The sequence below is a fragment of the Ranitomeya variabilis genome, chromosome 2 (genome assembly GCF_051348905.1).
Source record: "Ranitomeya variabilis isolate aRanVar5 chromosome 2, aRanVar5.hap1, whole genome shotgun sequence".
NCBI lineage: Eukaryota > Metazoa > Chordata > Amphibia > Anura > Dendrobatidae > Ranitomeya > Ranitomeya variabilis.
Genome location: NC_135233.1, coordinates 278,519,747 through 278,536,759, shown reverse-complemented (window position 1 = coordinate 278,536,759; position 17,013 = coordinate 278,519,747). Strand labels below are relative to the sequence as shown.

At 41.3% G+C, this 17,013-nt stretch overlaps 1 protein-coding gene across 1 annotated transcript in view; it reads right to left on the bottom strand.

Annotated features, from left to right (window-relative positions):
• LOC143805530 (uncharacterized) overlaps positions 1–16,688 on the bottom strand; it is a 77,305-nt gene extending 60,617 nt beyond the window's left edge. The window contains exons 1-3 of the mRNA XM_077285004.1: positions 16,377–16,688; positions 9,913–10,369; positions 3,532–3,593 (exon numbers count right to left, since the gene is read on the bottom strand). Coding sequence (XP_077141119.1) covers positions 3,532–3,593; positions 9,913–10,311 — 461 coding nt within the window. The 5' untranslated portion in view covers positions 10,312–10,369; positions 16,377–16,688. The remainder of the gene's footprint in view (positions 1–3,531; positions 3,594–9,912; positions 10,370–16,376) is intronic.
• Positions 16,689–17,013: the final 325 nt, after the last annotated feature.

Genomic DNA, 17,013 nt, shown 5'->3' with positions numbered 1-17,013 from the left:
CAAGATCGATTGAAAAGAGCTTTAAACATTCAAAAAGAAGAATGTACTTATCAAGAGATTAAATATGACTTTACTTAATAGTCAATTTTAGAAGCACTTTTTAACAATTCCCTTTAAAGGGAATCTGTCACCAGGTTTCTGCTATATAAACTTTGAACACCATGATATAAGAGCAGAACGCCTGATTACAGTGATGTGTCACTTACTAGGATATATTTTGCAGCTTCAAAACAATCAGATTATCACTACAGTTCAAGCTGCCTCGTGCCTCCTAGTCCAACCAGGCCCCAGCACTGATTAACAGCCCCCTGTCACTGTACAATGCACACAATGTGGTGTGTGGGGTTCTACACAGCTCAACAACTGAGCTCTGCTAGATCTGCAAAGCTTTATTCTATCATAACAGCTGCACACAATATCCAAAGTGATACATCGCTGGAATCAGGGTCTCCGTCCCTACCTCCTGCTACTATCAGATTACATAGAAAAAACCTGCTGACAGATTCCTTTCAAGTAGCTCATTTTAAAATAGTGCAAAACAGATATAAATGTAGATTGCAGAGATATTTATTTTACAGTACATCCTGTGTCACTTTAGCACTTTTCACTTATTAGGGAATCCCTTTTAATTTCACTTTTAGACCAAAAGTTTGTGTCCTAACCAAGTGACAATCAAGTTGGTGTAACTATCAAGGCTCTGCATGCAATGACACATAAATCATATGGCCAGGTAAAGTTTCATCCTTTCAACCAAAAAAAAGCAATAATGGTTCCTATTAAATGACTGCAAGCAGAGATCTTGAAAGCCATGAGGATTTGATACATAAAGCATTAAAAATGGCATAACATTTCATTATATTGTGATTTTCAGGATTTTTTGTGCTTAAAATAGAATACCCCCTGTGAATATATACAGGTCCTTCTCAAAAAATTAGCATATAGTGTTAAATTTCATTATTTACCATAATGTAATGATTACAATTAAACTTTCATATATTATAGATTCATTATCCACCAACTGAAATTTGTCAGGTCTTTTATTGTTTTAATACTGATGATTTTGGCATACAACTCCTGATAACCCAAAAAACCTGTCTCAATAAATTAGCATATTTCACCCGGCCAATCAAATAAAAGTGTTTTTTAATAACAAACAAAAAAACCATCAAATAATAATGTTCAGTTATGCACTCAATACTTGGTCGGGAATCCTTTGGCAGAAATGACTGCTTCAATGCGGCGTGGCATGGAGGCAATCAGCCTGTGACACTGCTGAGATGTTATGGAGGCCCAGGATGCTTCAATAGCGGCCTTAAGCTCATCCAGAGTGTTGGGTCTTGCGTCTCTCAACTTTCTCTTCACAATATCCCACAGATTCTCTATGGGGTTCAGGTCAGGAGAGTTGGCAGGCCAATTGAGCACAGTAATACCATGGTCAGTAAACCATTTACCAGTGGTTTTGGCACTGTGAGCAGGTGCCAGGTCGTGCTGAAAAATGAAATCTTCATCTCCATAAAGCATTTCTGCCGATGGAAGCATGAAGTGCTCCAAAATCTCCTGATAGCTAGCTGCATTGACCCTGCCCTTGATGAAACACAGTGGACCAACACCAGCAGCTGACATGGCACCCCACACCATCACTGACTGTGGGTACTTGACACTGGACTTCAGGCATTTTGGCATTTCCTTCTCCCCAGTCTTCCTCCAGACTCTGGCACCTTGATTTCCGAATGACATGCAAAATTTGCTTTCATCAGAAAAAAGTACTTGGGACCACTTAGCAACGGTCCAGTGCTGCTTCTCTGTAGCCCAGGTCAGGCGCTTCTGCCGCTGTTTATGGTTCAAAAGTGGCTTTACCTGGGGAATGCGGCACCTGTAGCCCATTTCCTGCACACGCCTGTGCACGGTGGCTCTGGATGTTTCCACACCAGACTCAGTCCACTGCTTCCTCAGGTTCCCCAAGGTCTGGAATCGGTCCTTCTCCACAATCTTCCTCAGGGTCCGGTCACCTCTTCTCGTTGTACAGCGTTTTCTGCCACATTGTTTCCTTCCAACAGACTTACCATTGAGGTGCCTTGATACAGCACTCTGGGAACAGCCTATTTGTTGAGAAATTTCTTTCTGGGTCTTACCCTCTTGCTTGAGGGTGTCAATGATGGCCTTCTTGACATCTGTCAGGTCGCTAGTCTTACCCATGATGGGGGTTTTGAGTAATGAACCAGGCAGGGAGTTTTTAAAAGCCTCAGGTATCTTTTGCATGTGTTTAGAGTTAATTAGTTGATTCAGAAGATTAGGGTAATAGGTCGTTTAGAGAACCTTTTCTTGATATGCTAATTTATTGAGACAGGTTTTTTGGGTTATCAGGAGTTGTAGGCCAAAATCATCAGTATTAAAACAATAAAAGACCTGACAAATTTCAGTTGGTGGATAATGAATCTATAATATATAAAAGTTTAATTGTAATCATTACATTATGGTAAATAATGAAATTTAACACTATATGCTAATTTTTTGAGAAGGACCTGTAAATGTTTCTGGTCTCGTAAAGAGAGATATGTAATAAAATAATGATCTTTGCTTAAAATAACTATTAACGATGTTCCTAGCCATGTGGGAAGGCGGTGTACCGGTGCCAACATTGCTGCTGCATGATATCACAGAAGAGGCATCAGACAGTGGACCCAGCATTACTGCTCATCCTTATGGACGCGGGCCAGAGCTCCAGAGGTTACTTGGTTGTGATTTTCAAATATTTTTACAGTGACAGTGTCAGCAAGATGCAGAACTCTGTGGTCTGACCATAAACCTCATACATCTGAATCTGCACATCTTCTTTACCCCGATTACATGTCTGATGTTGAGTTATGCCCAAAAGGTAGCAGGAAGTTAAAGGGAATCGGTCACCAAGTTATTACTAGGAAATCTGAGAGAAGCATGTTGTAGAGACAGAGACCCTGATTCCAGTGATGTATCACTTACTGGGCTGCTTGCTGTAGATTTGATACAATCACAGTTTTATCTGCTGCAGATCTACCAGCTCTCTGAATGTTGAGCTGTGTATAACCCCGCCCACACCACTGATTGGCAGGAAGCTGCCAATCAGTGGTGTGGGCGAGGTTATACAGAGCTCATGAATATGGAGGACTACCTGGCAGCAGGTTAACTAGTCCTTTAGTGATAATCTCCTGCTGATAAAATAGGGACTTTATCAAAACTACACTAAGCAGCCCAGTAAGTGACACATTGCTGGAATCAGGGTCTATGTGTCTATGCTCTCAGATTAGGTGGCAGAAACCTGGTGTCAGATTTCCTTTAAAGGAGTAGAGCAGTTTAATGATTTGTGAATGAATAGAGATACTTTTCGTCTTTGATTACAGACTGAAATTTGCTCTGATCTGTTGCTCTGATGATTTGCTACAATGTATTGTCCTGACTCTAAGTTGCAAAAATGCAGGAAATCAACCACCATGGTACAAATGAACATACAACACAATGACGTGATTTATGCCGTTTGGAACTCCTCATTGTTACCTTTTGAACTGCTTCAGGAAGATGCCAATATTCATGCTTCTCCTGGAATCAAGCAAAAAGACCTGCAAAGCAAATGATCAAACATGAAAGAGATCTCGCCGTGCAAAGATGTCACACCTGCACAACCTGTCTTCCCGTCATCCCCGCATGTCATGTACCAGCCTGCCTGCAGCATCTTCATGTACCAGCCTGTTCTCTAAGAACTCCCATTTCATAACATCTTTCATGCCAAGAACAACACTTTGCCGCACAGTACCGTAAACCCCGGCTTCCTACAGGAGCATCAAAACGTTTCCTATCAAAAGAGGAGTCAGAGCGCTGTCCTGAACAATGGGCAGAATCGGGCCCTCGCTCCATCTCTCCCTGAGATAACACGCCACCCGCACATTTCACACGGGAGCCCTAGCACAGTCATGTTTGGTCACGTGTCAAGATAACTGGCGGCTAGACTTTTACATTGAGCAAATACAAAACATTTCCTTTCCCCTAAAATAAAACAAGAGTTTTATGAAATTAGGAAAGTATGGTGGATTTCTTAAAGAAACAGTGCCATGGTGATTGGGCTGATCTACAATACCAGACACAGTCTACGGACACGCATGACACTATAAAACAATCATGTTTCTTTTTTTTTTTACTTTATTTACTTTTTTTCTATTTTATAATTTATTCTCTATTTGGTATCTAATGGGTTAATTTTATTCAAGTCCAAGTGAGTTTTATCAGATAGTTTTCAGTGGGGGCATGTATTTTTTCCCCTGTATGATGCTGACCAATCATAAGTTTGCAGAAACACGCTAGAGAAAGAGCACACCCTTCACTATACCTTAAAGCAGGCTTCTTAGTGCACTAGAAGTAATGATACAGCCCTGATCTCCTCATCTAACTGCTTGCATGACTAGAAAGCACTGACACCTTTCAGATAAGGTTCATGTGGAGGAGGGGCAGTGCAGCAGAGTTTAGCTGTGTCACAGCGTGTTCTTACCTCTGAGTCTTGCTGCCTATTTATGATTGGGTGACTCATACAGGGGGGCAGAAGTACATGCTCTCAGTGAAAACTATCTGATAACACGCACTTGGACTTAAAGGGAATCTGTCAGTTGGATCACCCCTCCTAAGCCATCTATATGAGCATGTAGGTCATAGGAAGCTGGATAAAAGGATACCTTGATTTCTGCTATCTGATGTCTTATTCCAGAGAAATCCATGTTTTTCTTATACAGTCAGAGGAGAAGAGAACTGTATGAGGACTTGAGAACCAAAATTGTTGAACAATATTAACAATCTCAAGGATACAAGTCCATCTCCAGAGATCTTGATATTCCTTTCTCCATGGTGCGCAACATAATTAAGAAGTTTATAACCCATGGCACTGTACTTAATCTCCCTGGGTGTGGACGGCATAGAAAAAGTGATGAAAGGTTGCAAAGCTGGATAGTCCATATGGTGGATAAGAAGCCCCAATTAAGTTCCAAAGAAATTCAAGCTGTCCTGCAGGCTCGGAGTGCATCAGTGTCAGCGCAAACTATCCGTTCACATTTGAATAAAATAAAACGCTATGGCAGGAGACGCAGGAGGACCCCACTGCTGACACAGACATAAAAAGCTATACTGCAGTTTGCAAAAATGTACATGAGTAAGCCCAAATCCTTCTGGGAAAGCGTTTTATGGACAGATGAGACCAAGATAGAGCTTTTTGGTAAAATGGAATGATGCCAACAAGGAAAAGAACACAGTACATACAGTCAAATATGGTGGAGTTTAAAGTTGTTTTGGAGTTGTTCTGCTGCATCTGGTACTGGGTGCTTTGATTGTGTGCAAGTCATCACGATATCTGAAGATTACCAAAGGATATTGGGTATCAATGTAATGTCCAGTGTCAGAAATTGGGATTTGTATCCTAGGTCATGGGTCTTCCTGCAGGAAAATGATCCCAAATATACTTCAAGACGCACCCAGAATTAAATGAAAACAAAGTGCTGGCGATCTGTGAAGTGACCAGCAATGAGTCTGGATCTAAATCCCATTGAACACCTGTGGAGAGATCTTAAAATTGCTGTTGGGAGAAGGCAGCATTCAAGTATGAGAGACCTGGAGCAGTTTGCAAAGAAGAGTGGTCCAAAATTCCAGCTGAGACATGCAAGAAGCTTGTTGATGGTTATAGGAAGCGATTAATTGCAGTTATTTATTCCAAAGGGTGTGCAGCCAAATATTAAGTTGAATGTTCTGAACATTTGGGGAGTTTTGTGTGAAATGATGTCCAATTTGCCTTTTTTTCTGAGTTTATTTGCGTTGTTTCAATACACACAAAGGAAATAAACATGTGTAACTGCAATAATCTTTTTTGAAGAAATATTTACTTTTCTGGAACAATTTCAAGGGTGCCAACACTTTTGGCCATTACTTTAAGTAAATTAGCTGTTTAGGCCTATGGGCTGGACACTGATTGAGATTCTGCCTACAGAGATTATTTTTAATATAAGGGGGAGTTACCAGTGAGACAAGTAACTAACACAGAACAAGAGAAATGAACTTTGTCTTCTTACAAACACCTTTTGCTTCTCTCTGAGCTCTGTTGTATTGTAACAATATTGTAGCCCTGTCGGCCTGTGAACTGGAAGCTGAGAGGAACCTGCAGATGTGTCAGATAGAATCACACACAGCTCTGCAGTGAGATCAGGAGAGCAGAGAGCGGACATCACACATCACACTGGTAACAGTAACCATCACACATCACACTGGTAACCATCACACATCACACTGGTAATGCCCCCTTTCATTTTCTAATAATCTCTGGAGGCGGATTATCATGCAGATCAGCATCCCGCCCATAGATCTTAACAGCTCATTTACATATCAGGCTCAGGATGTTTACTTGTCTTTTTCCCTATCTTTATAGGGAATATTCTCTCCTATTCTTTTTCTCCTCCCCTTTTTCCTCCCAATAAAAATATTCCTTTATCTCATTACTTTTCCTCTCCCCCTATTTTCCCTCCCCCATTCTTTTATCCGTTCCCTAATTCCTTCCGACATTCCTCCCTTTTGCTTTGTTCCCTGATAAAGCAATGCAGGAAACTACCCTTACTACTACTACTGCGATCCTTTTTTTAAACCATACTTTCCCTAGCTTCCCCTTCCCTACCCAGGTTGTGTGTTAAAATTTGAAAATGTTAATAAAGTTTGTTTGAAAAAAAAGGGTGGATCCTACTGACAGATTCCCTTTAACAAAAGTGAACTCATTAGGTACCAAATACTTTGATAATATCTCTGAAATGGAAAAGTAAAATAAAAAATATATACAATCTACTTTGCAGCCATTATTACATTGTGTGTCCAAGGGTTAATTACGGCCAAAATGTCACTTTTTTTCCCTACGTGGTGATTTTAATAATGCAATAAATTTTGGGAGCAACTCTGGTGTCCTGTATTTTCTTTGCTGTGGACTTACATAGTGTATGGTGTGTAGAGCCCCCCAAAGACATTGCAGAGATCTATGAGTGTTGCAGAAGAAACCTTTACGTGGGACTGCAAGGACAATTTTAGTTATATGAACAGTATGATATTTTTTACAACTGGATTTCACAGATTTCATAACTTATAACCAAGTTCTTACTTTCTAGATTACTTCTCACCATTGGGACAACTTACTATCTGGATGCAGCTACATTGGGCAACTGATACTAGAAACATAATGGCCATTATATAGAATGCAAATAACATGGGATCAAAACATAATTTATGAATTAGGAAATTGATCATGCGTTAATCAAAATGTGACAAATAATCAGCCATTGTCATGAGATCGGCTGTCTATACAGCCCTCATTATAATGTGTGTGATGTCAGGGGTACACTCCATGGGGCATTGCTGTATTCTGTAAGTGTCTACCCCCGCCCCATACTGACTCTTCCTGACTGCTTAAATAACATACGGTTTCTTAATACATTTATATAAAGCTCGAAACAATAGCAAGATTGTTTATAAACAGGTCACGACTGGGCGCCTTTAAATAATATTGTGGTTAAAAGCAAGAATGATCTTACATCAGCACAGAAATATGCTCCAAAACTGGGCCACGGATGCGCCACGTGGGCCACAATGAAGACTGCCATGAAATGTATCATTTATAGGATTACAGTGGTTTATTTACTAAGACCTCTTGCAACATAATATAATTATATCTAAAGACCCCAAAGAAATGTACTGCAATTCTCATAGTCTTGTTAATCCGGGAGGAGACAACTGGTGGTCTGCGGCTGCTGGATAATGTGTGTACGGGCAGGCACGCAGAGGGTTATACTTTCTATATACATATGTACTATGTACATATACTTTCTATAATAGATAGATATACATTATGAATGGAACATATTTGTGATATCAGATGATATCATCAAGGAGGTTTGCTGCTTAGTAATGCCTAAGAATTAAAAATTAAGCCCCATGACAACTACATACTGGTAGGTTGCCTTGTGGTCAGTCATATTTCCCACCATAACCAATGTCCCAGTTTATATAATGCTGCTATATTACTTGTTGTTTTGGCCAAGATAAAAGAATTTCCCAACAAAAGACATCAATCAGACATATCCAAACTTATCTTAAAAACCCTAGTAGATCATTTCATTTTCTCGGTGGATTTACAACTAGTACGGTCTTATTCAAACATCAGATTCATGAGTTTAGGTCATGTTCTTCATAGATGGAACATGTACCTGTTATAGTCTATGGGGCTGTTCCCTTGTCCATGTACTTTTGTGGAGAAAGTGACTGTTACGACTCTGTTGTCGGGTGTCCTGGGACCAGGGGCTCCTTCCCTGACCATAACGCTAGGGGTGCCCTAGCTCACCCTGTTCCCCAGATTACTTTTGATAGAGAAGACAGAAGGGTGACGTACCTTGCTTAGCTCCTGAATTCCCCTCAGTCTGTACCTTCCCCCCACCCAGGGAAGTGGGGAGTAGTAGTGTACCATAATAAACCAACCAGACTAACAAGGTAATACGAACAGGGATAAAGGAAAATACCAATCATATAAATATACACACATAAACAACAGAGGAATGCACTGGGGAGTGGAGGATGGGGCTAAACCAAAGTAGGAGACGAAAGGGAATTATCACACACTCAAAAGCTAGCAATAGTCATAGATAAATCCACCAAATGCCTTCCCAAATAACAACCACTATCTTTTAACCATGCAGCATAAGCTAGTGCTGACAATGAGTGCTAGTCAGGACCCCGATTATATATTAGATGGGAGTGGCTAATAGTGCCCAGCTGAGAGCGTTAACCAGGAAAGCTTCCAGGAGCTCGCAACTGAGCAGATTAACTCCTGCACTGCTAAAATAAACCTGCACCATTTAATATTAAGGTGAAGTGCTTCTAATCAGTGCAGGAGTAGAAGAAATCAGATGCTGCGGTCTTCTGGCTCCTCTCCGTCGCGGTAAACCCGTGACAGTGGCCAATGCCAAAACACCATTAGACATGTTGGATTTTGAACCAAGTCACAGATCAAATTCGCCAATGCAAGCCTATAGGCCCATGAAAAAAATTGAAAAGAACTTGGATGCTATCCATGTGTTGTCGGTTTTTCACTCACTTTTCGATATGAAAAGCTGGAGAAACTTTCATGATTGCAGCACAATATTCACAAGAGCAAGATGTCTGTCCTGCCAGGTGGGGTTACTGTGGGTCTTGATTGGTCATAAAAAGAAAGTGACCATCTGTCTGCTGCTATCAATAATTCTTAAAATGTAGGAAGCTTCAGTAGAAAAACAGAAATTAAGCTATTAGTGATACAGGAAGGAGCTAATGGGTGCAGAAGTAGCGCGGTAAGTGATCACCAGATACCGCAGAGTGGACACGATCTAACTGGAAGTTTATCAGTGCATGGACGCAACCCAGTGGGTCAATGGGAGATTCCTGTTCATAAAGTTACAACCTTGGATGTATGTTTGTGTGTGTGAAAGAAGTTATATAAGGCAACTAATACTTTAGGTTTCTTTGTTTTTTACTTCTAGGTTAAGAAAAAGTAAGGGCAGGTGGGGATAAGTATATTGTGACAGCTGTCAATGTTCACATCCTTAAGTCTAAAAAAGGCAGATGACCTAACAGTACGAGGAGGGAGGGAGAGAGGGAGGAAGGAAGGAAGGAAGGAAGGAAGGAAGGAAGGAAAGAAGGAAGGAAGGAAGGAAGGAAGGAAGGAAGGAAGGAGGAAAGAAGGAAGGAAGGAAGGAAGGAAGATAAATGTAGGATATATTAGTTGACTTATACGGATATATTCATAATAAATAAATATGAGTGATGACAGATAGATAATAGATGATAGATAGATTGATTAGATAGATAGATAGATAGATAGATAGATAAGGTTCCTGTTACCTTGTTCATGCAAGCATCTCCGATTGAAATGGATCTTCGTTGATTACAAGGTTTTGGTAGGGCTACTTCTTCCTGCTTTCCAAATAATTCTTCCATTTTCCCTGTGTCAATCTGAAGATCTCCCTGGAACGTTTCTGAGCTCCACAAACTAGTTCGACCCTTTACTTTCTCCAATGGAATGGCCTCCCAGTTAAAATTCCTCAATCGTGATCGCCGCTTTGGGTCACATTTTTGAAAAGTACTTCTTGAAGAATCTGAGAAAGCAATGACTGGAGGAGGTGGGGGTGGGGGTGCTGGGATATCAGGAGCCATGTGTTTGTCCAAGTCACCATACAGGACTGCAGCCTTGTCTTTATCGGTGTCTTTGTCCATGGATCCCATGTTCATGGTGATAATCATGGCATAGAAGTTCCTGGCACTGCTCTTGTGCCCTGAAGGCTTGGATCGGGGCTGGAACCTGCAGAATGGGAAAAATAAGCAGCAGATTCTCATTGGAGGCTTTCCATGGCTCATTGAGCATAGGCACGCGTGGGATCCCTGTGAACAGCTGTCAGAACAAGAGATAAACCACAGGAATTCCAGCACTGACAAAGGAATATGCACTTACTTCAGAAATAAATGATTTACTAAATGTCTACACCTGAGAGGTGAACAGGGTGTTGAATGGTGTAGTAGTGCCGTACCAGCAGCCGGCACGCCACATGTCAGTGCTACAAGCCTCCCTGTCTGTCTGCACCAGATATCTGCTCTCCGCACTGACAACAGCTGCACCGCCGTCACGTGCCAGGGGGTAGGACAGGTCAGTCATGGTTATCTTTGATTCGATCAGATTTCCTGCCCTTGGGCTATTTTTTTCAATTGTCAGACAACCTCATTAATATATGTTAGCAAAAAGAAGGAAACAAAAAGGAGCATGACTGCAGTGACGCGGAACGAGGGGTTTGGGACCGCCATCCCAATGATCATCAGGCCGTCAGCAATTTACTTATTTATTTTACGCATTTATGTAGCACCATCATATTTCACAGCGCTGCACAGACATCATCATCATCATTTCCCCATTGGAGCTCACAATCTAAATATCAGACATTTATTTCCTTACTTATGAATGGGTGATAAACATCCATTGGGGGACAACTCTTTAATTAAAAGTAATGTTTATCCAGAAAATGGCCTATTGTTTAAATCAGATTTTTACATTACCTATTTTATTATTATTATTTTTTTTATTAAATTGTTTATATCAGTATATTAAAAAGGCATACATACTGAAATTTGGCAATTTTCACGCTGGACACTAGGTCTACTATTAGGGTAGCACTTCTAAGCAGTCTCGTTATCATCACAGACAGGATTATAATTAAAGGTAACATCTCTAAATATGCAGTAGATGCAACAAGATTCACCACTCACAATAGGAGATATCATAGGTCCCCCTCTCCTTTTACAAGTAAACGTTAATAGGGTCAGAGCCAGTCTATTACTGATTATGTCTATTAGGCCGGGGTCACACTTGTGAGGGCAATGCGAGAAACTTGCGCGAGTCTCTCGCATCAATACCCGGCACTGCCTCTGACGGTTTGGACCGGAGCATTCAGCTGCATAGAAATACATGCAGCCGCACACTCCGGTCCCGAGTGCCGGCGGCAGTGCCGGGTATTGATGTGAGAGACTCGCGCGAGTTTCTCGTATTACACTCGCAAGTGTGACCCCAGCCTTAGTCTATTATAGGGATGAGCAGACCCATGGACGATCAAGTTCTGGTACCCAACCTGAACTTTACCCAAAGTTGAACCAGAACATGAACCCCATTCAAAACAGTGGGAACCCGAACTGTAACAGACTTCACCCCAAAGTCCAAACATCGCAACAGACTTCCCGAAGAAGTCCGCATTCGGCATTTAGCGCCAGACACTAACTGTCCGGTACGAACCCCGAGCTTTTAAGTTTGGGTTCGCTCATCTCTAGTCTGTTACTGCTTATGACCATATGGCTGCCAAAACAAACAGTGGCCAGTGAAAAACATGCAGAATTTCTGTTTGTTTGTATGATTTTAACTATAGATTGTGACATGAAAAATATATATAATTATAGAAATAAAAAAATATAACATTTAACATAAAAATGGTCTGATGACACATCCCCTGTAAAATCATAACATTTTCTCTTCTACTCTTATTATAACAAGATTTTACTGTATAATTTATTTCTATATTATTATAAATGTCAAGATCAAAGGAGAAATAAGTAGAACTGCCAAAAGACTCTGACCATGGATATACCTTATTTTTCAGATGATAGGATGCACCTCCCTATAAGAGCCCCTCAGAGTTAGACAACAGAAAATAGGAAAAATATATTTACTACTTATTATAACTTATATATTTACTACTTATTATAAATGTTAATGCACTGGGATATAATAGGGATGTAGCAGATCTGTTGTCAGTGTTTCTTTGCTGCATGTGTATTATGCACTTAAGAGATTTACAGCATGCACACACGTACACAACACTGCAGCATGTACAGTACATACTCACAGCTCTGCTACATACACACACAGCTCTGCTACGCACACACTGGTCTCCAACAGACACAGTCCTCCTACAAAAACAGCTCTGTTCCATACACACAAACCTCTGCTACATAGACACACTGCTGTGCTCCATATGCACAACTCTACTGCATACACACAGTTCTTGCTATATGTGCTTACACACAACTTTGCTGCAGCAACACACAGCTCAGCTACATAAACACACACAGCTCGGCTCACAATACCTTCTTGCTAAAAATGTGCCTTTTGCTGTCCTAAAAATACAGTAAGGAAATACAGTAAGAGATTTCAGCACTCGTCTTCTTCAGAGGAGTAAATATTAATTTGCTTACAGTAGATTCCCACAAGAAGGAATCCATGTTTTGGGCAGTTAATCCATTGCTCTGCTACAGACTGGTGGCGTTTTCTTACTTTATTTTGCATGGTATATTGCTTCTTAGACTACAGACGGCCATATACCCACTTTTTTCTGCAGGGTTTAATGTAGCTGTGCCATCTGGTTCCATTTTCTTGTGCCTCAACTGATATCTACTGATATTAAAACAGCATCAATAGTCATCAGGCATTTTCATCAGTTTCTACTATAAAACTGGTGAGCCCAATAAAAAACAGAACACATAGCTTAATCTGGTCCGGTGATGTGGGGGATGAATGTGCACGATCCCATAGTGAACAATAGGATCAGTTCTTGCATCAGTTTCCTTCAAGTGTTTTATTGCGACGACAGATGGAAAAAGAGCTGGATCTATGGATAGGAGCAAACGAGACCTTAGGCTATGCTCACACAGATTTTTCTTTGAAGCATTCAAAAACCACAAATTTTTCTAGTGGTAACTGCTTCAGGAAATGCTCCTTTTGGGGGGAAATTTTGGAGTTCTTCTAAACATTAAACAATTCCCTAAGAGGCATTAAAGAGGTTTTTTTTTAATTCTGAAGTGTAATTTGTAGCCTTTTGATTAGACAGTAACAAGCTCCCTAAAAAACATAGCCTTTGGGTATGTGCACATGGCGCCACTTAGATGCTGGTGCGGCCGCCAAGTTTTCCCAGGCGAAGCAACTTCAGGAAAACAGCAGCGGTATTGCCAAGTATAGAGAGTGAGCAATTTCCCAGTGGAAGAAGCAAGAAGATCGAGATTGTCACCTCATGAGTTCTGAATCCCAAAGGGTTGAAAGAAATGACATAAGATGGAACGTGCACAGCAAAGTTGTTTTGACATTGCTGTGCTCTATGTTCGGATTATGGGGTACTTTTACTGTGCTGTTCCAAGGGGTTTCCCAGTGCAAACCACCTGAAAAAGGCGTCATCTGCACACACCCCTAGGGTTTATGCACACAGCTCTCTTTCTACCTGGAATCCACCTGGAAAAGTGCTCAAAAATGGCAAAAGAACGAATGACAAAATGACTTGCTGTGCATGTTCCATCATTTGTGACTTCTTTTAACTGCTTTAGACCCTCAACAGCCATGAAGTGGATAAAAGAAGTGACCAATCCATTCTTCAAGTGACTTCCACTTGAAAGCTGCAACTACTATGTTATATATGGATTTTTCTAAAAATGCTGGAGAAAAGACGTTTGATACGATGCTTCAAGGAAAACACCTGCGACTTCTTCTTTAAAATCATGTGGGTACGCCGGTGTCTCAAAACGTCATGTAGACATAACCTTAGAGCGGCAAAAAAGCCGCTGCAGCAGGAAATGTTACCGCCTTAGGCTAAGATCACACTGGGCGTTTTCGCCACCTTTTTTAATGCTGATTTTCAGCTGCTTTTTACAGTTCCAGCAAAGCCTATGAGATTTCAGAAATCTCATGCACACATTCTTTTTTTTTGTCGTCAGGATTTTGTGCTTTGCAAGGAGAAAAACCGCTAAAATAACGGAGGGTATCATGTTTTGCTGCGTTTTTTGTGCCAAAACCTGATTCTATATTCTATCAGCATGAACAAGAGACAAATTTAGCATGCAAAACTGCTGCAAAAAATGCACAAAAAACGCATCAAAACCGCTGCAAAAAATGCACAAAAAACGCATCACAAACGCTGCAAAAAATGCACAAAAAAGCATCACAAACGCTGCAAAAAAACGCATGAAAAACACATCACAAACGCTGCAAAAAAACGCATGAAAAACCAAGGAAACATGCTTTTTTCTGCAGCTTCTTTCCTGACAAGAGATCAGGTTTTGCTCCAGAAAAAAAAACGCCTAGTGTGAACTTACCCAAAGACTCACAACACCTTATACAATAAGGCACTGCTACGAAGAAATCTACTGATACTATTCATAGGAATATTGTACATTCACTTTGCAAGATGACAAGAAAACATTACAAAATATTCACTTATGATATCCAGTGAACTAAAAGGACTCAGTACCATTGGCTAAATAGTAGGAAGATTGTGGCCGTAGCACATTTCTAACATGTTTCTTATGCGTCTCCTTTCTCAGCTTTTCTTTTGTCACAAAGGGCTTTTTCGGTTGCATGTTGCTCCATGTAGGGCATAAAAGAATACATATTGCTATGAACAAGATGCTGTTGACTGATCTTAATCAAAAGAGCCTTCCTAATAACTATGTCCTGATATGTGATATTATGCCAGAAGACATCACAGCCACCAAGGTATTCACTGCCTATGGCAGTCCTATGCAAATCCCAGGAGCCCGGTAGACAATGATGCCAGAGGACTGGGCGCCCATGTGCCTATGACTGCTACTGATCTAGAATTTGGGCAGTTTATTTCTATTAATATCTATAACATTCTACTGGCCACGAAGTCTTGTGGGAAAATCACCTGTTAACCTGCAAGACTAAGAGATTATGCAGGGAAATGGTGGAACAGGACTGTGGATGTCTAGGCATGAACACAACCTAAAGATCCTGCAGCTTTCTAATATAGTGGGTTCATGAAATTCTCACTGTTCCAAGATTTCTACCAGCTGTCAATCAATTTTCATGACATCCAAAGGCTGAAAACCCCTTATGGCTCATTCATAGGTCACAGATTAGTTCATGTGTATTTGCAGCCGATATGTGAGCGTCGCTCATGTGCCGCAGACTCACACATGGATTATGGCTATTGTCATTTTATGAGGATGAATGCTGATTTTTTTTCTTTTTTTGAGTTTGTGATTGGGACAAAAAAAAAAGGCCCCATTCATTTGCACTGGATGCAAAATCCTAGTGGATGTAATGTTGATTTCTGCCTGCAATCAGCAGCTAAATCCTGAACGTGTGAACAGGGCTTTGCTGCAGTTTTTTTCCAGCAGTTCTGGGTGCTGATGGCGGTCCTGTGTGTGAGTAAAGCAGCGAGGCGCCTGCACAGGGCAGAGGATTTCGCTCACACACCACCTTCAGAGGTTGGGAACATGTGAAGATAAAGCCTCGGTTATGAGAACCTTGGTTTCTGTCCAGGTTTTCAGCCTCACGTACACAGACGGCAATCAGAGATCTTGTAAATGGGCAGAATTATATATTATATGCCCATAGAAAGCTGCACAGTCTGAATAGGGAGCAGCGCAGCCAAATATCTGCAGGAAATGTGCGCACAAAGATAACGATGCTAGATCATTAACCCTGCAATTGCTGCCAGATTTTCTCAAATTCAGATTGGATTTAAAGAAATACAAAGTTGTTAGTTTTTTCTAAAAGCTATTAGTTCTAAAGTGAAAACTGAAATTTCAGAAGTAACAACTGTGCTGGAACTACAACTCCCATCATTTCTTCCCTTCCTTCTCTCCATACTCATCTGTTCTGATCTATATCATGACCGGTCATGATTTTACGATTAGTAGCTTTTACACACTGCAGGAGCATCTGATTGTTGAAGAGGAGACATGCTGAGCCCTGTAGTTCCCCCATAGATGCTGACTGCAGAGATAGCTTATTTCTTGAATGAGCCCTGTATCGGTACCTGTCATGAGTCCTCCTGTGATGTGTGGTCCCTGGATGTCCTGTGTGTTCTGCACCGATCACATCTCTGGAGCTGGCAGGGTGATGTCTCCCAATCTCTGCCTTATAAGTCTATGTTGCTGTGGCCGCTGCGCACTCTCCTGCCGTCCTCACCCCCAGGGTCGCATCTCTCTGCTCTTCTTCCTCCTAGGTTTCCATGCTCCAGCAGATCTTCTCAATGAGCGACTTTCCCTGCGATCACCTCTCCGTCCTCTCTGCCTCGGTGCCCGCAGCCCGATGTCAGCCCGATCTCGCCTCTGCACCTTGCCAAGTCACTCGCGCATGCGCACATGACGGAAGCATTCTTCACCTTCTAGTTCTCTGCAGAAGATGCTTCTCTTGCTGTGTATCCCCCATGGGTGTGATCCCAGTGGTGACATAACACAGAAATGGGCATTGCCAAGAATACATATAGACAGCATCCCCTCAAAATAAAAGCTACCTCCATGTTCAGTTGCATTCTTCTCCTCTCCTCCTCTCTTCTCCTCTCCCCTCTTCTCTATTCCTCTCCTCCTCTCTTCTCTTCTCCTCTCCTCCTCTCTTCTATTCTCTATTCCTCTCATCTTTACCCTTCTCCTCACTTCTCTTCTCCTCTCCTC